Here is a 23,642-nt window from a genome sequence, read left to right as displayed (position 1 = left end):
CATAATTAGAAGACATGGGGAGGTTCAGTATTGTGATTAAGTAGTTTGTTGATTATGTAATGATTGTTTGTCAAATACTCAGTTACATCAAGCTAATAGATGTTGTTAGCCAAGATCTGGCCCGATCCCAGAGCCAACAAACACACTCATTACAGTTCGCTCTACTTCATCCTGGGACCACTGTAAAATAATGGACTCTGCTGTTTTTCAATTACAGGCTCAGTTATGATAGGTCAGTGTCCGTGGTGCTGTAGCTGGTCATTTTCTGCATTAGGGCCATTATTTTGACCCTGCTTAAAGTTGTGTTGTCACTTACTTACTGTAAACCTTCCAAAATATTTACAGCATATGTTATATTTCAGCTCAGAAATGAGTTTGCATGTTTTATTGGTCATTATCAGTTGTGTCTGTTGATTAGATAGATTAAAATAAAATCTGTAAACATATCGTTCACATTAAATAACCGGCACTTTGTGTGTAAAACACTTGCTTAAAGGACAGGTTCAGATTTTTCAAGTGTATTTTGCAGCACATTCCTCTCCATACACAAACAGTTGAATAGAAGAGATGTCAGCTTGCTCTCAAAAGTTCAGCTGAAGCTAATTTGACGGCTTTAGCAGCTGAATAGATTGTGTATCAGCCAAAGTTAAAATCTGTTTTGTATAAAATTCCCTCTGTATTTCATCGGACAGTGTTTTACTGCTGAGCTGCAGAGGAGGGATAATTACAGCGGCCTGTAACTTTCTTAATGTTCATGTCGGTGTGTTAGTATTGTATAAATGGAATAGTTTGATATTTGGGAATATGCTTGTTTGCGTTCTTGTCCAGGGGTAGATGAGAAGATTGATGCCACTTAGCTTAGCTTGGCACTGGAAACAGGGAGAAACAGCTAGCCAGGTAAGAGCATCCACCTGTCAATACCTCTAAAGCTCAATAACTGACATGTTTAATTTAGTTTGTTTAAGGAGGTATGTGCCAGATGACTACTTAGCAGTGGAGACGTCCTGGAGTGAGCACAAGACTCTGGGTTTTTGTACAGATGATTAAAATGAGATGATACATGTTAAATAGGGAGCTTTAGAGGTACCTGTAGGTGGATTTTGTTACTTTTGGACTGAGCCGGGTTCGCCGTTTCCCCTTGTCTCCAGTCAAGGTTTTGTCCATATCCCAACTTTAACATCTCCATACAGTCCAGCCCAAACATCGTGATAAACGATATTATCACAGGGGTGTGGGGTTATAATACACTAATCATATATAATTATATTATTGTATTTTAAATTTCAGGTATAAGCGTATAAATGTATTCAAGTATAAATGTCGCCACTGAACAGCAGCAATATTACATAAAAGATCGTCTCAAGCCAAGTCCATTCTTTATGCTAAACTAATCTAACCAGCTGCCGACTGCAGCTTCATATTTATCATAGATATAACGGTGGTATCAATCGACTTATCTAACTTTCAGCAAGAAATCACATTTTTCCAAAAATATCAAACTATCCCTTTAAAAAAGACTGGAAAAAAATGTGAACCCATCCTTTAATGTACTTGTCATAAAGAAACCAACAGGTATCTTCTTCAGTGAGAAGACCTACAGCGATCTCACTGATCATTTACGGTGTTGGATAGAAACATTTGGCTCATGAGCTCAGGTGTGTATTTTCTGTGCTGTCTGAACTGTCTTCTCTTTGTCTTTCTCCTCCTCTTCTTGTTGCCATGCCCCCTAGACTCAGGATGTAAGTCCGGAAGATGTAGATTTAGAGAATGAGCCTTGGTATAAATTCTTTTCAGAGATGGAGTTTGACAAAGCGGTAAGTGGTCGCTGTCTTTAAAGTGACAGTATATTGTATTTCATTGCATGCGATAACATCCGTGTTCAAATAATGGCTAAACAACCTGTGTCTGTCTGTGAGGACTACTCTCAGTTTCTACTCCCACTCTCACCTGCAATGTTGCACTGAATCATTTTCTTTTTAATTGGTCCTGCACATAAGAAAATTTATTTCGTCTTGAACTAAATTTACTGCTATGTGTCCCATCAACGTGGCTTAATGAGACCAACCTCTGTTACGATCCTGTTTTTTCATCATAATCGTAACTTTTTTTTTTAACCATTTTCCTGGACGCATATATCTGCAAGCAAACCTTTTCCAAAGGACTTGATATAGCTGCTGTCATCCCTCATCGTCACCACATACAGTTTAAAAGGATTTTGTCCCCCAGCTAAAACAGTCGACTGAGATCTATTTTTGCCGTCTTCAAAAGTATCTCTCAGCGGTTTATTTGTATCTGTGAAGCTGAGTGAGCACAACAAAAACACTCTGACCCCTGATGTTAGCTGTGGCTTCTATCCCTCTGCAATTTAGATCATTAATATTTAATAAGGCTGATTATTGATCAGGGTTTATTGCACTCCAGTAGTAGCACAGGTGTCCATGATCGGGGACCAATTAAAGGGCTGTTGTGAGTTTATCACATTCATATTTTCCTTACAACAGGATGTTGTGATCTCTTGCCATCCCTGTTCTTCCAATGCCGTTGACTCAACACCCAAGAGTAACACTTTGTTTCGTTCACTTTCATATGCTCCCTGCCAACTAGAATTCATATCATAAGCCGGAGGCCTTGACAGGGTGATTCATCTAGAAGTCACTCTTCACTTGGAGAGCCTGCAGTCCGCGCGAGTCCTGGGCTCCAGGATTATCCCAGGCCCTTGAAATAATAATTGCTGCCCGTCTGCCATCTAGCAGATTTACCAAAATATCCAAAGTGGTGCAGGCATGTTGAAGCGGTATACAGTGTCATGACAAATCCATGCCTCAGGTCTTAGATGGCACCAGACAACTGCGGCACTGGCTGCCCACAAACAGATGTTGCTTCTCCTCGCTCTCTGTCAGTCAGAGCCACACCACCACCACACCCTGGATCATATGAGGTGGCACCGCTGACTACGACATGAGGTCATGTCCTAGCATCAGCCAGACGCAGGGGCAGAGTCTCCCGTTCCAGGTTAGTGTATATGTGGAGGAGGTTTAGCCGTGGAGGCGGCCGACTCTTGTCTCATGGCAGCCTGGATGTTTGCCAGATGAGCTGGGCTTGATGACTGGCTCCTGTTTAATGTCAAAGTCACTTCTAAAGCTGCACCTGGTATGTGCAGGATTTGACCTTAAGGCTCGGCCAGACACACTGGCTCATTGGGGTTTGATTGACATATCAGTAGTCACTCTCTCTGTGTGTTACGAGAGGAGAGATATGGCTGGAAGTCCCGCAAAAACGATAGTGCTCAGGAGTGAAATGTGGAGCGAGGCCTTTCTGGCTCTGGTTCATTTAGCTCTTGTTCTTATTAATAACCTCTGAAGTGCTGAGGTGAACCACTTCTGCTAATGAAGTAGTATTATAATGTTGGGAAACTTCTTCCATCTTATATCTTTCAACCTCATCTTTATAACTTCTTGTGGTTTCACGCCACTAATTATCCAGTTGTCAACCAAATACCTCTAAAGAGCAGGCTCACTGTAAGGAAGACTGCGCTGTTTCTCTCTTCGTCTTCTTCATCTTGTCCCGTCAAATCATCATTACTCATCCACTAGCAGCCTCTTATAGTCACCTAATAGGCTCCGAGTAAGAGTGACACCTGTGTATAATCCCAGTAATGGTCCTCTTGATTAATATTAACCAGCTCTAGGTTCAACAGGAGCCTGGAAACACCTCCGGTGACAGAAACTCAGGCTCATCGATGCCGGAGCTGGAGCTGGAATTCCACACATAGCTATGGTCAGGAAGAGCGTTTTGGCCCCCTGTAACCGACAGAGTGACTCCATCTGTCGAGCACATGCTGACGAGGGGGCCGCTGCCACTCTGTCTCAGCGCTGAGTTACACAGAGCCTCCCCCTACCACCTGACATATTCTAAAGGAGGCAACTCCGTAAGCCTGCCAGCTCATTGTGCTTTCATATTTAACCTCTGTTATACACTTAACCTTTACCTTTAAGCATTTAGCGGAGATGAGACGAGGGGCGCGCGTGGCTATAACAGGCCCCTCACACTGGGGGAGCTGTTTGTTTTCATGAGAACATATCAACACAAATAAGGTGCTGGAAAGAATGGGATTCATGTTACCATGACCTACTCATGACTGCTATTTTGAATATGAAAGCGGCACACAGGAGCCGCAGCTCTGAGCAGCCAGGGACACCTGTTAGGAAACATGCACAGGAAATTCTGCAGAAACGTTGTCATCGGTGTGCCACTGACTCACCGAGGCCTTCATTCATCACCATATACAGCTTCAGACACTTCACACTGTTGGTGCTTTATGTGATGCTCTGTGTGTCTTCATCTGATAACCAGTTTTTAGCATCTCCCTGCCCCTGTCTTCTGTTTCACCCTTTTATTCCATAAGGTGGATAAAAAAAAGTTATGCAACTCTGAGAGTAATGTGATATTAAGTGATATGAGTGTAGGATTAGTTTGAAATTGTACAATTTTGCCCTTTTGTATAAAGGAAAGTTCACATAAACTGACACTAATCAGGCATCTTGTAAATAACCAGATTAAGATTCCGTTCCTTTACTCCAGATAAGCCGCCCATGCTTTTTTCCTGTTTACTTTCCACTCACGCTGTGTGTGTGTGTGTGTGTGTGTGTGTGTGTGTGTGTGTGTGTGTTTGTGTAAGCCCAATTACCCAGGGGTGTCAGAGAACACTATCTTCTCCCCCGATATCAGATTTGAGGGGGACACAAGACATACCGGCACAAGGAAGAGCTGCAGATTATTCAATGACACTGGCGTGTTCTCCAAGTCGACATGGAACATTTGGCTTTATAAATAGACCCAGCTACAGACCTGCCAGCCTGATGTTCTGTTCTTATAAAGATAGGCATTTATTCTGATAGGTTATTAATGATAGTTCTGCCCTGGCAACTAAGTGGAAAGGCATGTTGTGGCAAATGAGCTGCGGAGAATGCTCCTTGTCTGGTCATCGGTGTGGGAAGCGGGAGGCTTGGCCGCGCCGAGGGGAAGTGGACGTGGTATTAACAGCAGGGCAGGGCAGGGCTGGCTGGGATGAGGATTGTGCAATCGTATTTGCAAACAACACTTGCGCTCTTATTCATAGTGCCCGTGTCACGTCTGTTATTTTTACCTGCTGTGACGTTGGAAAAGAGGAAAGCAACAGAAACAGCGGGCTAAATTTAGTTGGCCCTAAACCATTCAAAATGCAAGTGGGTGCTACCACCCTGAGTGACCACCCCGTGTGTTTGAAGATAATATCTGCTCCTAAATAACAACTACCTTTACCCTTATACTCCTTTAAACATTTATTTATGTATTCTGCTTTATGTTTTTGTTCTGTGTCTTTATAACATTGTTATAATTATGCTTCTTCAACAAAAATGTTTTACTGTATTCTTCACTTTGTGAGGAAGCGTTTGTGCCTCTTTTGAACTCTGACTGTGTGATAGAGTGTCAAGTGTGTGTGTGTGTGTGTGTGTGTGTGTGTGTGTGTGTGTGTGTGTGTGTGTGTGTGTGTGTGTGTGTGTGTGTGTGTGTGTGTGTGTGTGTGTGTGTGTAATTCGGCCTGCTTGCACCACCAGCTGGTTAATTGTCCCCTGGTCTGGTCCATTGGTAATGAGAGTGACTCAATACCAGACAAAAGAGACGGCTTCACGGGAACACAGCAGCCCATTGGCTGAGCCTATGACAGCCCCCTCCCCGCATGGGCGCCCCCTGACCGATGCACGCCCACTCCCACCCCCCACCCCCCACCCCCCTCTCTCCTCACTGCCGCTTGTTTTCTCCAACTTGCATGCAGGCCAAAACACACGCTTACTCCCTCCATGCCAAGACCAGTCCAGAGAGGCTAAGAACCCCGGGTGCTCGAGGCAGAAACCCAGAGCAGCGAGTGAACGGCAGAGAGGAAGAGAAGAGAGAATCTGGCCATAGCTAATGCTCCTGCCTCTGTTCTAGCTGGAGGAGACCTTCCTGTGGATCTATCAATGACTTCTTTGTTTGGTTTGTTGCAGAGTGCCCCCTCTTTCAGCCCCCTGGAAACAGCCCCTGACCTGCAGCAGTAGTAAGTCCATGCTTCTCCTTCCTATTTGGATACTTGTGCTTTAAATCTCGCTTCCTTCTTCCAGTATGTAGATGATTATTTAAGCCATGTTATGAGGATAAATGTCAGTGAGAGATTTCTCCACCCTGTCGAGCTCTGTCTCCCGCCTACAGCAGGGAGACTCCTGCTTCCTGAGGAGATCCTGTTAATAAGGCAAAAAGCTACCAGAACAGTGTGTCCTCTGTGTGTGTTTCATGGTGTTTTTTAGGGAGGGGGGTGTGGGGGGGTGGTTGTAGTGTGGAGACATGGGTGCTATGTGGTGATTTATTTAAAGACAGCAACCTGGATGTCACTGGGATAGAGGGAAGTCGCCCAGCTGCTGCATAACTTAAAAACCGTTATCTACTTCTGAATGGGTGTGTGAATGGAGCGAAGAGCAGCGGCTGGATAATGACGGATGATGCTCACTCACGTTAAGACAAATCTCACCAAGCTCTTCATCACTCTTGTTTTTGTCTTCTGAGACTGACCTGTTCTATAATTTTTTTTCTGTGTAGCAAAATGTAAGGAATTTAGGACTGAGCCGCTCGCTGTCTGTCTCACGCTGCAGTCCAGGGAAAATAAACGTCTCTCTCCATTTCTTTCCATCTGCTACGATCATTATGTCATCATGGCCAAGTATTTGAAAAGAGATTCCCAATCCAAACTTTTTAATCAATGGCTTTGTTGTTAATTTTGAACGGAAAGGGGGTTCCTGATGAAGTAGTGGTGGAGGTTCACTCAGACTTTTCAAAGGAAAACTCAAGTCATAAACTGACTTCCTTCAGAGGAACATATGTTTAGGGCAGGATGTTTGTTTTTTTTTCTCTGGGGTCTGTTTGAAAATGGAGACATTTGGTCGTCAAAATGATATTTGGAAAATGCAAAAACCACATGTGCCTGTGCAGCGTCATTAGGTGAATGAATGAACCTCTAAGTAGATGTGCATGTTGATTAGACGCCCACTGTGTGTGCATGACAGTTAGAAAATGCCAGAAAAAGCTATGGAAGTCTATGGAAGATTTTAAGCTTCACTAAAGAAGCCGTCGTCATAATTCACTTGCAGCAATCAGTGAATTCAGTAATGCAAACTTTCATCTCAAAGACCTCCTCATCACTCCAGATAAACATTAGCAGCGTGCTGACTGCCGCACTCCCCCAGGAGACTCCTCTTAAATCTTGCATGGCTCCTGTGCTCTACATTTCCTGTAGAGCATTTATGTGAATTCTTGTACGAAACCTAGTCCCAACATGATTTTAATGACTCTCTGCAGTCAGCAGTGCACATGTTTTTTTTTTTCTCACAGCTATGAAAGAGCTTCTTGTTGAGGAAGGGAACGGGGAGAGTAATGTAGCCATACATTTGTGCAAAGCTTGTAAAACTCTGACTTGTCAACGGTGCAGATGTAAAACACATTTTGGAAAATAACCCAGTGAACGCAGTTTGTGCGGGTTTTTATATTTGCCCTATAAGATAATGGAGTCTGTCAGTTTAATGACCATGTTTGTCTGTGCAAATAGAGGAGCAGCGTGAGTAACACATGAGCAGGGTGACAGAGTAAACCTGAGAGTTCTACAGGTGCATGGCAGGCGTTGATGCACCATGCAGGAATGTTCAGAGAATATTTATAGAAATCGGTTCTGTTGGCCTCTCTGCAATGCCAAGAGATGTGTGGAAGCCAGAGGCTTCTCTCAACATCAGCCTTCAAATTCTGCACTTTCTTTCTCAAGTTTGACTTTTTCTGTCTCTGATTATTTTGTCTCCCACAAGTCTGCGAAGAAAGGAATTACCTCAAGATATGCTAAATAAAAACCATATGACAGCTCATTACCCAATTTGTGTGCCTCTGTTTATCATAAAAACATGTAACACAACTCCTCTGAGTGAATTTGACTGTGTTTAATTAGCTGTCTGCGTTCCTCTCACCGCTGTCTAGCTCCTCGAGCAAGTCTGGACACAGCGAGGTGGAGAAGGACACAGAATCATCCACGAGCGAGCCTGCGGCTCCAGAATGCGACCGCCATGTTTACAAGGCCGTCCTGGAGGGCGGCGACATTCCCTTACAAGGTCTACGGGCTCTAAACAAGCGCCATGGCAGCTCTTCCTCCTCTAAAGGTAGGATGGCAGCCACTCTACATATGTGGCCAGTAAAATGGAAGGTGTGTGTATGTTTGTGTATGTGGATGTGGGGCTGGACAGGACGGAGGGCCATTAAAGGCCTTTCCTGCTGAGACAGAACCGATGAGTTACAGACGCTGATGTTGGACCGTTGGATTTGTCAGACAGGGATACATGTGTTTCCGTTTACCTTTCTGTTGGAATCCACACATTTTCTTTGCTCCCAGACCTCACAGCATTGGCCAATCACCTCGCAGCATTCATCCCCTCAGCAGCTTTTGATTTATTATTGATGCCATGGATGTTTTCATCAGACATGTACTGGCCATCTGCTTTGGAAAACTCACGGAGGGAGTGAGGTTGTCTTGCTAAGTCGATGGAAGCTAACCTTGGGGACTTTCCCCCCTACTCTTGCTCCAGTTGTGAGCCGCCAGTCGCTAGGCAGGCTTAGGGCAAGTCTCCAGAGCGTTCCAGCGCCAGGGAGCGGAGGGCCAGAGTGGGGATGGATGAGGAGGGACGATAAACAGGGCTCTGCTTTTCTCAACCCGGCCAGACATGGGTGAGATAAACAGGAGGGACACAGAGGGTGGGCAGGCATGAGGAAGTCAGCTGTCAGTGTGAGGTCAGGGGCTGGAATGCCTGCGCACATGGCCGAGGAGAGGAGGGGAGATGTAAGGAAGAGAAAGGAAGGGACAGTGTGACCCAATACATGTCATTACATTACATCTGGAAAGACACACAGCAGACGTCACTTTAGAGACTATTTCCACAATAATAACTACCATATTGACTAAATATGAGTATTTTAATGTCAGCAGTCCTGGGACACAGATACAATCAGGGTTGCTGTTGTTTTAGCTTTTATCCAGTCGAACTATGGAAAGACACAGTAAATGGATTTGGCACTCCAGTCAACTGACTAGCACGCTCTTTCATTAGCCTCCTGCCAGAGGCACCACCTTGATCATTACAGTCACTTACAGTTCACTACACACAAGGTAAAGTGTAGACGAGACCAAAGGAACGGCAGAGTGCTAGGAACCAAACACTGCGTCATGAGTCTTGTGCTCGTGAAATAAAAATATCTGTATTAATCTTTGTGTCTTTAAAGCGCTGAACCTGCTTCAGGGCTTTTTAGTGACTGGAATTGTAACTCTTCACTCGCCACATGCCATGGATAAAATATATCTCGTCGACTTCCTCACTGTGTTTGCTTTTCTGGCAGATAGGACTGTGACAGATGGGTCACTCATGTTACAGAAGCGTTTCTCAGCATGTGAAAGTGTTGTGTCATTTCCCGGCTCCATCTGTAGCGCTATCACAGGCCTACTGCTGCAGCCAGGACCTGACAACCAGTATTTACAAGGTTTTTGACAAGACGTATTTTACTGGTCAGGTTGAGTCAGGATACACTTTTTATTTACAACCGTGTAGCGGAGCAATGTATGTATTAACAGTGGTGCCAGAGGCCATTTATCACTGCAGCTGCCTGCCTAATTGCTAAAAGTGGAGGAGGAGAATACGCTGTATGCAGCAGGCTGAAAGGGACATGCAGCAGTCATATGGTAGAAAAGTTTCAGCCCTAACATGAAAAAACAGGAAAAACATGTTAGTGGTAAGACTTCCTTGAAGACGGCCAACATTACATAACATTTCATGGCATATTGCTGTTTTAAAACTTTAAGTTTCACTTGTTTTGTTGCTGTTTACAGTGATGATAATATTAATATTAATAATAATAATAATAATAATAATAATAATGCAGTAATCTGTTAGATGGTAAAATGTTCCATTTTTACAGAGCATACTTCTTCACTGCAGTGCCATGCTGTTAGTATAACCCTCATCTGACTTGATGTTTTACTGCATCAAGTCTGCTTCCTCTTCTCATCTACTTCTGATAGAACCTGGTCTTTACTCTAGAAATGTGCCTGTTTTAGTGTGTATGTGTGTGAACCTGTGACCATTGTAATCTAATATGTTGTTTATTCTGTTGTCCTGCATGCTTGCCAGTGGATTATAAAGGTGGGAATGGCTATATAATTTCACCCTGCTCCTCTGTAAATAGTCGATCGGTTCTTGCCAGTAATGCAATAGGTAACCAGTGTAAGAGTAAGAAGCCTCTTTCTGCTGCCAAAGCCTGCATACCCCAAATCCTGCCTTCCAAGTTCAAGCCCAAGCTGCTGCCACCCAGTGGTGACAGTCAGGAGAGCAGGACTAAAGCTGCCAGGCACCCAAAGGCCCACAGCTGTGAGGATCTGTACACAGGGCCATGTCACATGGACTTTGGGGCAGAGGAAAGCGAGAGCGGCCAATATTCAGACTCTAAGTCCAGCTGTGGCAGCGAGTGTGCGGACGGCCTCAGGAATGTTTCCCCTGCAATTAGGAGGAGCGCGTCTGAGTTTTCCAGCCTGTACAGGAGCATGCATCACATCCAGAGGCCCAGCTCAGCCGGCTGCAGCCCCCACGGCAGCGTTCGGAGCCTGGCCTCCCTTTTTGAGAGGGCAAAGGCCGACGGGGGTGAAAGGTCAGAGGGGGATGACGGAGGTAACATTCCACGGGACGCGGTGTCGTCGCGGGTCAGTGAGTTTGAAATGATCATCCAGCGGACCGGCTCGGCACCCAGCCGCTCCTCCTCCCTGCCCACCCTGCACTCCAGCCACAGCCATAGCCCCGACCACACGCCCGCCCACCTCTACATGGCGTCTGCGGTGTCAGCAGAGTCCCTGCTGGTGGCCGATGCCACCCAGACAGATGCCTGCTCCCCAGCGGAGGCAGAGGACAAGAGCTCTGGGGAGGAGGCCCTGTCACCGAGCAGTGTGACGGTGGAGGAGGCCGCTTCCTCCTCAGAGGACGGATACAACATCAGGACTGAGTCTCCCTCCAACACCGAGGCCGAGGTCGAGCAGATCTTCAGTAAAAGTTCCCCGGAACTGATCCACCAAAATGTCAGTGCATCAAAGAGTCCCGTAGCCCTGATTACAACATCCCCCCCGCAGCACAACCATCTCCACCACCACCACCACCAGCACCACCTCCTGCACCACCTCAACCACCAGCTCCTCCTCAAACCCAGCAAATGCAAAGGCTCCTGCCCAGCCTCCTACACGCGCTTCACCACCATCCTCAGGCACGAGAGGCAGCAAGCCACGAGCCAACAGGAGAAGCCCCCACCTCTAGAGAAGAAGACCACCCTGCCTGGAAACCTCTTCCTCATGGGCCCCGCTCCCTTCAGGCCACGGAGGAACCTGCAGCCCCACCAGACTCGGAGAACCCTGTTAGCCACCAAGGTGACGATGGGCACCCAGAGGCCCAGCAGTCTGTCCCCTGAGCTCAGACCTCTGATCCCTCAGCGCCTGTCCTCCCTGGAGGTCTTGGAGAGGCTGGGTAACGGAGAAGGAGGCAACACTGACCACCTGAGTAACGGGCAGGGCTTGGACGCCAACGGGAACCTACTGCAGCCGCTGGCAGCTCACCGCAGAGGTGGCTATCTCCATCCCTTCACCACTGTCACCCTCCTCTCTCCTCATTTATCCCGACTCTCTCTTCACCTCGTGTCCCTTTTTCTTCCACAAAGCGACGCCGCCACCCTCCATCTCTAGTCTGTGTGCTGTGTTTACAAAGTGACAGGGAAGCCTCCATCTCATTCTGAGTGTGCTGTTTGGTGCTCTTCCATTTCAAAACACCTCACTGTAGGAGGTTCAGGCAGCCTTTGGTAACGTATATATCTCCTCGTGACATCAGATTTGAGTTGTATGCAAGAGAGTGCAAGAGCCTGCGTAAGCATTACACTGATTCAGACAGTACTCTGTGTTTCATATCAAATCTTGACCCTGCAAGCCTTCCCTTAAACTACAATCCCAGCATTCATCTGTAATGTTTAAGCAGGATATTATGATACAACATTGCATACGCTCTCTCAAATTGATGCCTCACCATGTCTGTATTTCTATTTTATTTTATTTTTCTCTGCTTTTTGGGGACTGTTCACATCTGCCATCTTTCATTCTCTCACCATGAAAGGTTTGTTTTAGTCAAACGGGATGTTTCCTGTTTTGATGTCTTTTAACATAACAGCCAGAACTGGGAGCATCAGACACAACAAACCTGAACCATTGATAGCTGTTTCTCACCATCTATGGTGGTGTGGGAAGCCAACTTAAATAACAGCTAATAAGATGAAACTTCAGTAAACTAATGGATGCTGGTTGGTTGATCAGTAAAACCATGACGTCATGTTTATTTTCTTCTGGCCAAAATACAGTAGATTTCATATTTTTCCGTCCTGCATTGTTTTGCTTTTTTCATGAACACACATTGGGTCATTCTGTGTTCATTCCTATGTGCATGCAGGATTTACATTTGGCTTTTTGGATATGTGCGTGTGTGTGTGTGCGTGTGTGTGCATTTTGTTTTAGTGTTGCAGAGATTCTGGTGTTCATTTAAAGCATGCGTGGTTGTACAGTAGTTATCCTATATATTATGATTGTGTTCACTGGAGGAGGAGGATTAAGGAATTGACTGCAATATCATCATCTTATTATTATTATTGCAAATTTTCGTTCATTAGTGTGATCTGCCTTGAGGTTGACGAGGACATTGCTTCACAGTGTAATCCTCTTTCTGTTTCCGTTCCAGACTCGTCCCCAGCTCACGGGGAGAGCCAGGACGAAGTGTTGCGGAGGCGTCATGGAGACAAAGAGGTGAACTTCCTCATCAATTAAGCCAAACTTTCATTAATTACACCTCACTGTCGATATTTATGCGAAGAGAGCTGTGTTATGAATGAGGAAATCATATATTATACATCACAAAGACTGTGTCACATGAATAAACGAGGAGAGGAGACCCATATCTGGAGGGGACAAGCAGTTCAGTATGGTTTCCTGCTTGCAGAAAATCCTGGAGGAGCAGCGGCGGCTGAAGCGGGAACAGGAAGAAGCCGACACGGCGTCCAGGCGGCACACGGGCATTGTCCCGACGCACCACCAGTTCATCACTAACGAACGCTTCGGAGACCTGCTCAACATCACAGATAACGCGGAGAAGAGGAAATCAGGCGTGGAGGTACAATAGAGGGCTGTGTCTTATCCTTCTGTAAGCAGGAAGCGAAGATGACAGATGCTGTGTCAGTTTGTGTGTGAGGTGGGGGGTGAGGGGGGGACAAAGGCTTGTCAGCAGGATTTTTGCAGACACAGATGGCTTTCTCCTCCGGGTTAAATATTCCGAGCAGTAATAGAAGGAGTGGTTGAGCAGACTTCCACAGGGCAGCCTGTTCTCTACCTGTATATCTAGATCATGAAGCTTGTATTAGTTGCACCCTTGTGTTTACCAAGGTGTGCCTGCTCTCCCAACACGCCTCCCGACACGCCTGACTGTAAACAACCCACAGTAGCTTCTAACTGGGCATGCTCCAGAGGACAAGTAACCCAGTCAGTCACAAGCACATCATTCCTGCCATTGCTTGAATATTTCTGTACAGAGGGGGCACGGAAAGGACAAGTCAGGCAGATTTACAGTTCACAACAAATGCCAGAGGATCTTTTCCTTCGTATACATAAATGACAAAGCACAGAGGGGAAAACAGCCAAAGAGAGACAGAAGAGAATTTAGTCTTTTGGAAAACTTTCACTGACTCAGTACAACACTGAGAAGAATATTCATGTAGTTGTAATATTACAATAAAAGTGACTCAAGTTTCCTTTTTGTATCTCCACAGAGAACTCCAGCCATGGCTCGCTTTGACTTCAGAGCTGAAACTTTAAAGTAAGTGGAAATGATCAGAATTCGTATGTAAATACGGTTTATTGCAATCCAGTGCGACAGTGAAGTCATTACTCCACCCAGCCTCCACCCTGTGTGTTTACTTACAAGCAGAGTAGATATGACTTTAATGATTACTGGCGTGGTGGCTGACGAAGAGGCGGGCCCAGAAAATCTGAGAAAAATCATAATGAAAAGATTTACAATGTAACTGCTACCAGAGTGTGACCATCTGTGCTGTCAGCAGATAGGTTAGTCAGTGACAGACAGACAGTCTGCATGAAATCACACTCTTAACAGTTTGTTGTTTATTCCATTTCTTATGAGTCTCAAATCTCTTTGGAACATTTCCAGAGAGTTGCCGTTTCAGAAGGGAGACATCGTGTACATCATTCGACAGGTGGATCAGAACTGGTATGAAGGGGAACATCATGGACGAGTTGGTATTTTCCCCCGAAGTTACGTTGAGGTGCGTGGCTTCTCTCTGCCTCTCTGTTCTCGCAGTGAGGATTCTTGAAGGATGGCTGGCAGCAGACGTTGTTGTTTAATAAAATATATAGGACATAGTAATTCATATTTTTGACAGAAATAGTTTCTTTGCCCTCTGTTACTGCATTTTTAAAGATATTTTACATAGTACTATTTTTCCCAGCCAAAATTTGAATCATTTTTTTTTCTTTCTTGGATTGTCAGTTTTGTTATTTGTCTTGTTGTGCAGCTCCTCCCCCCCACAGAGAAAGCCCAGCCAAAGAAAAGTGCCCCGGTGCAGGTGCTGGAATATGGAGAGGCTGTCGCTCGGTTCAACTTCAACGGGGACACAGTGGTGGAGATGTCCTTCAGAAAGGTGTGCAGTGGGAATGAATCAAAACTAACTTTTTCTTAACACTGATACTTTAACGCTTTTGTCATTAGTCCTGAACCTTTATCCAACTGAACATTATGTATTTTCGATGTTCTGAACATGTGCAGGGGGAGAGGATCACGCTAATCCGTAGAGTTGATGAGAACTGGTACGAAGGCAAAATCGCAGGCACCAACCGCCAAGGCATCTTCCCCGTCACCTACGTAGAGGTGCACAGAAGACCCCGCGTCAAGAACGGGGTGGACTATCCCGACCCTCCTGTCAGCCAGTCACCGCAGCGCAGCACCAATGCTTCTCCACAGGTGAGGACTCTGAGCCGGACGGGACTGAATCCAGAAAAAACACCTTTCATTTCAATTTTTGTTTCAATTTGTTTCATCTTTCATTTTCCTTTTCTGTCTCTCATCCTTTCTTCTTCCCTCTGTCTCCATCTCCTTCATCATGTTGCTCTGTAAAGCTCTATCGTAATCGCCTGACCACCTCCCCTCTACCCCTCCCTCGCTCCCCCCGCCGCTCCGTGTCCCCTGAGGTCCACGCTGTCTCCTCTGAGTGGATCTCCCTGACCGTGGGAGGAGGGAGCCCTCCTGCCGCCCCCACCCCTCCCCTGCCGCCGCTGCCCACCGTGTCCTACCGCTGCGGCGAGTACCTGCCCCCGCCTTACTCTGCCAGCCCCGTGCCTCCCATCACCGGCAGCCCATACTGCGTCTCCCCCATGGCCTCCCCGTCTGCCTCCCCTTTACCCCCGCCTTACCCTCCCAGACCCAACTCCACAACTCCCTTCCTCACGTTCACCCCACCTCAGGGAGAGGACTTCCTGCTCTCCCCTCCCTCCCCACGTCTCTCACGCAGCGTCAGCCCCTGCGGCGGGCCGGTGCTGGAGGGCTGGCTGAGGGGGGAGAAGGATTTGACAGAGGGGGATGGCACAGAGGGGGACAGGGGCCGCGCAGCCCCGGGCAGCAGGCGAAATAGCCCTGCAGAGGTATCTTCTGCATGGTGTGTGGTGTTGCATCTCAGGCTCACTCTGGAACATGGGCTTTTAGCCACAGTTTGATCCCTAAAACAGAGTTTGGTGAAGAAGTGAAGACGTGACTAACTCGTAGATTTGACCTGAAGTTGATTTGAGCCCGTTGGAGGGTGAATCTGCTGGTTTAGTAAAGGCAGAATAAGTTAAACCTCGTCACACTGCTCAAGGCTGCAAGTCTGCATGTTGTTGTGTGCTCTACTAACATGCAAATTTACAGTGTGTCTGTTTTATATAGCTCTGTTTCAGATTCCCCGTAACTGTAAAGGACTGTGAGAGGAGATACCGTGCTTATCGTGCTTGCATTTCCTGGATTTATTTATATGCGAGCTCGTGTTACTTTGTCTTCATAAAACTCAGCATATGGTTGCATGTTGTTGTTGTTCTGTTCAGAGGTGTCATAACATGGATGACATTGGAGGTTGGAGGTTTATTTAGGACAGTGACATATTTATTAGTGAGTATTTATGGTTTTCACATGTTGGCTTCTATTTCAAAACTTACAAGGAAGACTGTGTCTGAAGTATGACAAGAATTTACAGCAGGTGGATATGAGGTGCTGCCGCCAGAGAAAAGCTTTACTTTTGAAACGTCCAGGCTGATGTGATGTTTTTGTTGCAGTTTCTGAGGAATGAGGTCGACCATCATGGACGGAGCTCCAGAAGCCCTGTGATGCTGTTTGACATCCAGGATAACAACAACGTAAACTCATTTGCGGTAAGGTGGTACATAGTTTCCTTGGGTCTCCGTTGGAGATTTACAAAAATAATGTGAAGTTTGTAAAGTTTGTAAAGTGACTTCATTATCTGTTTAACTTTACAACCCATCACTTCCAACGATCCATTTGACTGTCATCATCTTTAACTCCCACCGTGTCTTCTGTTTACATGTTAGACATGTGAGCTATTGGAGGACTTTCCTTTCCTATTGAAGGAATAGGTCGATATTTTGGGGAAATAAAATTAGCAGATGCTATTTGCACCCAGGTTTGTGTAGCTAACAATGCTATTTGCACCCATGGTGGATAGCTAATGTGGCTATTTATACTCAGGTGCATATAGCATGGGAGAGACAAGCACCCAGGTGGCTGTAGTCAACAATGCTATTTGCACCTGGGGCAGATAGCCAATGTGGCTTTTTATACCCAGGTTTTAGGCTCTGCTGGACCACTGCAGTGAGAAGTTCCAGCAGAAAGGTTTTCTAACACATGGTTAACATTGTGAAAGGGTCTATTAACCCAAACCTTGATCTTTTCCTAAACTTAACCAAGTCGTTTTGGTGCCTAAACTTAAACAGACTCTGACTGAAAACTGAATATAATAAAAAATAATCTAAAACTACTAAGAGAATACTGTCTCACCTGGCCTCCTAAAGCCTTTCTGCTGTAGTGGTGTTTAACAGGCGCCTGGCAGACGATTACAATGATTTCACCTTGGTGCAAATAGACACAGTTTGGTTTTCTTGCTTAAAGGGAAATGAGAAGATCAATATCACTCTCATGTTTGTCTGTTGAGTATGAAGCTGAAGGCAGCAGCCAGCTTAGTGGCATAGACCGGCACGTCTGAAGCTCAGTAATTCACGTTATATCTTATTTGATTAATCCATTAAAAGAAACAGGATGTGGGGGCTTTTGTGTCATACGATTTCGTACGAGTCTTGTCATCGCCATTGTCGCCATCTATTTTCAAAAGGAAGAAGCCAAAACCTGCTGAAAACCTTTCTAGATGTTGCTAGATTATGCCATGTGCATATCCCTGGTTTCATACGCGTATACAAGAGCTACAAGAGTGGAGCTGAAGTGTCAGAAACAGAGAGTATGCACACACTGGAATAAACTCTCTCTTGTAAACTCTGTGTATTTCAAGGGGAAAAAAATAAAACTTAAATAGTCAAGTTAAATCATTTACAACAAAAAATAAAAAAGGAGTTCCCCAGACAAACAACTCCTTCACATCTGCATGTGGCTGATAACTGGTCGCAGAGAGCCACAGCCACATGAGAGCACGTTTACAGAGGAATACTGGTGACTCATTTCCAAGGAGAGGAGTTAAAGACTGACTAAAAGCTCACTGGATTTATAAAAAATCATTAAAGAGGCCTGAAAATCACCAAATCTAGTGAGAAGGTCACCAAATGGGCAGCTGTGTTCATCACCTCTACACTGCCATTACACTGTTTTCCCCCTGTTTTCAGTATTTATGCTAAGCTAAGCTAACCAGCTGCTGGCTTCAGCCTCACATTAAACTGACAGGTATGAGAGTGGAATTAATTTTCTCATTTAACTCTCAGCAAGAAATAGAAAAAGAGTATTAAATGTCCAAATATTCCTTTCAGCTGTACCTTCCCTTCCCTTTAATACTGCATGTTCATACTGAATATTATCTTCTACAAAGTGAACTAATATTTCATGTTTCCTGTCTACATGCTCTCACTCTGGTGTCTTGCCTCTTCATGCGTCTCCTCCCGGGCTCCACCAACATCTCCTCCGCTTTTTCTCCTGGCTTTTTCCGGATCACTTCCTTTTCTTCCTTTCTACTTACTGGACCTACCTTCCTGTCTCGCCGTTCGTCTCCCCCCCCACCCCCACCCCCGCCTTCTCTAACTCCTCACCTCCTCCCCTCAACTTCACCTCGGCCTCTTCCGGGACACTCGGTGTGGGCCCGCTGTCTGTCTTTTCTCTTGACGACTTCACCTACTACCACTACTAGGAAGCAGTGTGTAATGAGATCTTGAATATAGCTGAGACCTCGGTGAGGTACTGCAGCACCCTGTCCCACCACCCTCATGACTCTGTCCATAGACTGCACCCCCACCCCAGTAAACAATCTTTCATCATTTCCCAGCAACCCCAGTCCCACAGCAGCAGTCCGGAGCCAAGTCGTCTTAACTGTGGAATGTGAGTAGGATCTGTGTTTTAAGTTTGACACCTACGCTTTAAATTTTCCGAGTTTCATATTTTGAGTCCTCTCAGCTTTTGCGGGTTTACCAGTTTATCTTTGTACCCCCGCTCCAGTTTCCAGGCTTTGTACAGTTACGTGCCGCAGAACGACGACGAGCTGGAGCTGCAGGAGGGAGATCTCGTCAGCGTCATGGAGAAGTGCGATGACGGCTGGTTTGTCGGTATGTGCCTCCGGATAGATTCTTCAGACATGCAGTCACACTCACTGTGTCACATTAATCCATATAGGGTTTCGGCAGTGTGACAGCAAAGGACTGCAGGCTTGAAATGTGCAATGCTCAGGCCTCCTGGAGAAGTAGAGCCATCTTCACTGTGTCACATCCTTCCATATATAGGGTTCCTAAAGAATGACGGAGAATGATTGAGTGCCGTGGACGTTCTCAAATATAGCTCAAATGTGAATCTTTCACTTCCTTTTTTCCTGATCAGAGTTTCTCTTTCTCTTTCTCTACAGGTACCTCGAAGAGGACAAAACAGTTTGGGACTTTCCCGGGGAATTACGTGAAGGAGGTGAAACTGTAAAGATATCTAATGTGGCTGTAACACACGGTTGCCTGTCAAGCTTGGGAAGTCATTACTATCGCGCATGGCTGTTGGTTAGAATAGTCATTTAGCCAGGCGAATCCGTTTTGTCTGGGGAAAGTGATCGGTTCGGCCTGAGGTATGTCAAACTGCACGAGGAGAGGACGGAGACGGCTCACTGCCCAAACCCTCAGCATGGTGTACACCTTCATCACACTTCACACGCTTCCTGACAAGAATACGTCCATCTCCACATGTGGAATTTCTCTGTGAAAACCGACCACAAACTAGCTTTTATTGTACAGATAATAGCTTCCATTTTGTCCACGTGATTTTACAGTACACAAGTGTTTATGTAGCAGGCCGGCAGCAGAGCAGTGTTGATGGATCAAGGAGAGGATCTTTTTGCCTGAACTGGACTTTGGAGGAGTCAGAATGTATTTTTTGAGTGTGATGTGGAGTTTGGAGCTATTTGTCATGAGCTACCTTTCAGGATCAGGGGTGTTTAACATGATTGGCTAAGTATGATGCAAATCGAAAAAAATCACTTCCTTTTTATTTAAGTTTCAAAAGAAAAACCTTCAGTGTTCAGATCAAGTTTAAATGTTGCTGTACTCTGGTCCCACAGACAGTTTTCCCCCGGTTTAGATCCAAGAATATGACGTTGATTCAGTGTCCCTTGGAGGTGAAGTTGTTTACGCCTTATATACAAAGACACTTTAGAATCTGTTTTGCTTTCTTTCACATTTTCAGTCAGTGTTGGCTGCCTGTCAAGACCATTGCAGCATTCACAACTCAGAGTAACCCAAAAGCTTTCGATACCGGTTAAGTATTGCCTTCATTTTCTATCCAAAGGTTGTTATACAAAAGTTATTACAGTCATGTGTTTGACTAGAAACACTAAAATGTTGAAGTGTGCTGTTAGTTTCTCCTTTTCTCAGTTACCACATCAAACAGAAACGCAGAGCAAGTGATCGACTGCGCTGATTGTCTCAGAACAGTGACGATAAACTGTGTGTATCCAAATAGAAACTATTTATCTGTCCTGTTATACCCCCTCTGCTGAGGTAAAAGTCGACTGTGTTTGCTGATGCCTGTAAGGTAGCTGGTGGTAGACGCCTGGCTCCAGCTCAACTACAGGACAGGCGTGGTAGCACTTAACTTCCTGTTTGGTTATTTTAGGGAGATCCCACCTAACAAGATAACAGAAGATTAATCAGTGATGACACAAAAAGCTATTTAATGTTTTAAATGAAAGCCAACAAGGTGTCTTAGAGAATAATCGTACTGATTTTTAAAGGCATATTGAGATTTTAACCATGCCCTTCCTGGCAAGATTGTATGTTTTAGTCATGTAAATGTGTACAGAAAACTTTAAGAGGCCTTCCAGACACGGCTACATATTTTCATATGTAATGAGTACAACTTGGGTAACACAGTTGGTGGAATGATTCACATAATAGCATATATAGGTCGGCATTAGGACAGCATGCACAGTAACATCAATAAGAGATCGACAAATCAAATCGGAGCATGAAATACTATCAGCGAACGCCTCTATATTTGCATTTAGCTTAAAGAAAACAGAAGTGATGACAGGGTTAACTTTTTGCTCCTTGAGCTTCAATCGCTCCCTGATGGTTTGAATTCTGCTATCAAAGCATCAGAGCCATCGTCCCGCGGAGCACAGAGCTCCCACATCTCCGGCAACACACACTGTCAGAGTATCTCCTCCACATGCACAGATGAAAGCTATTGTTTTTCTTTTGTTTGCGTTCTCATCAAATTCCTTGATGTCATCAACCGCTGCAATGTGTGCTCATCAATCCTTAGCAGAGCTGTCAGATAGTACGTGCAAATAATTCTTACTGCTTGTTATGACCTGCTCGGAGCAGCAGATGGGTGTTGTTTGTAGGGCAATGTGCTACTGAAGTATTTTAAAGTCAGTCTAGTTGATACCAGGAGCTATCTGAAGCTCTGAGTAGCTGAAGCCAGATCCACACATTTCCAATCAAATGGTGCCAGACTATCCTGGCTCTTTATAATCGCCTGAATACACACAATCTGAAACATAATGTGAAGTATAGTGGTATAAAGAGACATAAAACAGTAACACTCACTCACTAGATCTCAAAGCGTATGTTTACTATATCTTTGTATTTTTTTTTGCATCTGAATGTGCAACAGTTGTGCAGTGATGATAAACGATGACCTGATTGGAACATGGTTTGAATGTTGTGTATGTGGCCAACACACATACAAGTGATATTTGAAGTTTAATAATAGATGAAGTGCATTAATTTAACAACATTCAGTAGCAATCAGTGTTTCATCCTCTCTGACGTTTGCTGTTCAGCATCAGCAAACATCAGAATCAGGTGTTTGTTCCTGTGCACATCACCACTGACAATTCTGCCATCATCGGCGACAGAGTATTGTCTCAGCAAGATAAAACACATAATATAATACACTTCATTGTGTGTTTGCTTGTATAGCACTGATATAATGTTCAGGTATTTTGTTACACCACAAAAGCATTTTTTCCCTCCACCGCTGGCTAAACATTTTTTGTTCCTGTGTAACTCCAGATCCTCATGAATGTGCTGATTGGCTGGGAGTCTGTCGACCTGTAAGCTTGTTCAAAAATCCCTGACAGAACAACAGCAGTGTCTGAAAAACACTATACTGTATGGCGGACAAATAAACAGTCACTGATTTAGTCACAACACAACTCACTATAGATGGTTTCTGTGATATTGTGCTGCATGAAACATCACAGGATGTATGAATGTATGAATATATGAATGTGGCGCAGGCTGTGTACACATGATTTGTAAAAAAAAAAAAAAAAAAAAAATGTCTGAATGTCTTTTCATCATGAATGAACACACAGACTAACGAGCAGCGCAGCACAAGAAGGAGTGTAAATATGTAAAATAATAAAAAATAGACTGCAAGCGATGGGAGCATCAGACTGAGCTCTCAGTTACTTGCAGCAGTTTATTTACCCGAAGGATTTTTTTGGCAAAGCACAGAGTGGAGCGTTACTGAGCACAGGAAGTTTGATGCATATGAACATTACGCTGCCATTTGTGAGGATCATAATGCCTTATGTTAGATGCAAAATTAAATTGTGCCTCATTTTCATTAAAAAAATTTTTTTTTGGAGTATCACTGAAATGTATCCATTACATATTTACTGTAACCATGGTTTTCCCATTAGTCCCAGTCTATGTGGCGGGAGAAATATTTACTAAGAACTTGTCAGTTACTGTGCAAGTACCTAAAAGTGTGACACGATGCTTCATCTTAATGATTAATAATCATGAGAATGGACTAGTTTAATGGGACGCACAACCCACAACAGGTTTGGTTTGTTTGCTTCAATTTGCAGTGCTGTTACATTGACAATATTAAAAATAAAGATACTATACACTGCTGTGACTTCGGTATTATGCAATATTTAATAAACCATTTAAACCATTTGTTGTTTTTTCTGTTTTATTCCTTAAGATCTGGTGTAGAAATAAGCTTGTAATGAATGTTAGAAGAAAACTTCAGTCAGGTTAACTGGTAGGCTTTTATTTTGGCAGCTGTGTGGAGCAGCATATGTATGTCAGACGGGTCGAATCCCATTAAGGTGATGATGTTGACAGATATGTTTTTACAGCCTTGACAGTCAGGAGCAGATTTACTTTTCATTTAAAAAGATGTTATATAATAAGAACTTCACTTTAAAACAAGCAGTTTGAAGGACTTCACTGGTATGCCTGAAGGCCTGCTGTAGATGCATGTAACCCCCACAAGAAAGGACGTGTTTCATTCAGTCCGTCTGGGGTTTTTCTCTCCACTTTCAGCTGAGCTCCTCTGGCAGGAATTCAAGGTCTGGGAGCGGCACATTCCACATCCTGGGATTTAGCTCTACCATAAATGGTAAGCTCGCATATAACACGGTGACGTACCGGCAGGCAGACATCCCTAAAACAAACACTGGAGCTCATCTGAGAGGTGCAAAAAAATGAAGAGGGATCACTCTGCCCTGCTAGTTTCATGACATCGAAAGTTAAGGGCCATCAGCTGATAAGTATTATTCATGAGAAAAACTTTTGACCCCAGACAAAGTTGAATTATGTTTTGATAAAAGAGATTTGCCCACCCATTGTTAAGTTTATTAGGGAACTGCATCTATGTGGAACTATCTAAACTTTAGACATTAGACTAGACATTTGACCCCATGGACTACAATTTCCAGGATCTGAATAATGGAAATCCATTAGTGGTTGACACAAAAAGAAAGTAGGC

The 23,642-nt window shown here is 44.7% G+C and overlaps 1 protein-coding gene across 10 annotated transcripts in view; it reads left to right on the top strand.

The window, feature by feature from the left end:
* LOC130180953 (sorbin and SH3 domain-containing protein 1) overlaps positions 1-22,825 on the top strand; it is a 43,138-nt gene extending 20,313 nt beyond the window's left edge. For 7 of the 10 annotated variants that reach the window (XM_056394638.1, XM_056394632.1, XM_056394635.1 and 4 more), the window contains 15 exons: positions 1,731-1,814; positions 6,027-6,076; positions 8,032-8,210; positions 10,227-11,696; positions 12,852-12,916; positions 13,110-13,280; positions 13,933-13,979; positions 14,331-14,445; positions 14,695-14,820; positions 14,946-15,140; positions 15,296-15,817; positions 16,481-16,576; positions 18,568-18,755; positions 18,873-18,979; positions 19,273-22,825. In XM_056394638.1, coding sequence (XP_056250613.1) covers positions 1,731-1,814; positions 6,027-6,076; positions 8,032-8,210; positions 10,227-11,696; positions 12,852-12,916; positions 13,110-13,280; positions 13,933-13,979; positions 14,331-14,445; positions 14,695-14,820; positions 14,946-15,140; positions 15,296-15,817; positions 16,481-16,576; positions 18,568-18,755; positions 18,873-18,979; positions 19,273-19,340 — 3,483 coding nt within the window. In that variant the 3' untranslated portion in view covers positions 19,341-22,825. The remainder of the gene's footprint in view (positions 1-1,730; positions 1,815-6,026; positions 6,077-8,031; positions 8,211-10,226; positions 11,697-12,851; positions 12,917-13,109; positions 13,281-13,932; positions 13,980-14,330; positions 14,446-14,694; positions 14,821-14,945; positions 15,141-15,295; positions 15,818-16,480; positions 16,577-18,567; positions 18,756-18,872; positions 18,980-19,272) is intronic. The other 3 variants (XM_056394637.1, XM_056394636.1, XM_056394640.1) reach the window with 3 other exon arrangements.
* Positions 22,826-23,642: the final 817 nt, after the last annotated feature.

Source organism: Seriola aureovittata, chromosome 14 (assembly GCF_021018895.1).
Source record: "Seriola aureovittata isolate HTS-2021-v1 ecotype China chromosome 14, ASM2101889v1, whole genome shotgun sequence".
Taxonomy (NCBI): domain Eukaryota; kingdom Metazoa; phylum Chordata; class Actinopteri; order Carangiformes; family Carangidae; genus Seriola; species Seriola aureovittata.
Note: the sequence above shows the minus strand (reverse complement) of the source record. Positions and strands in the feature narration are given on the sequence as shown.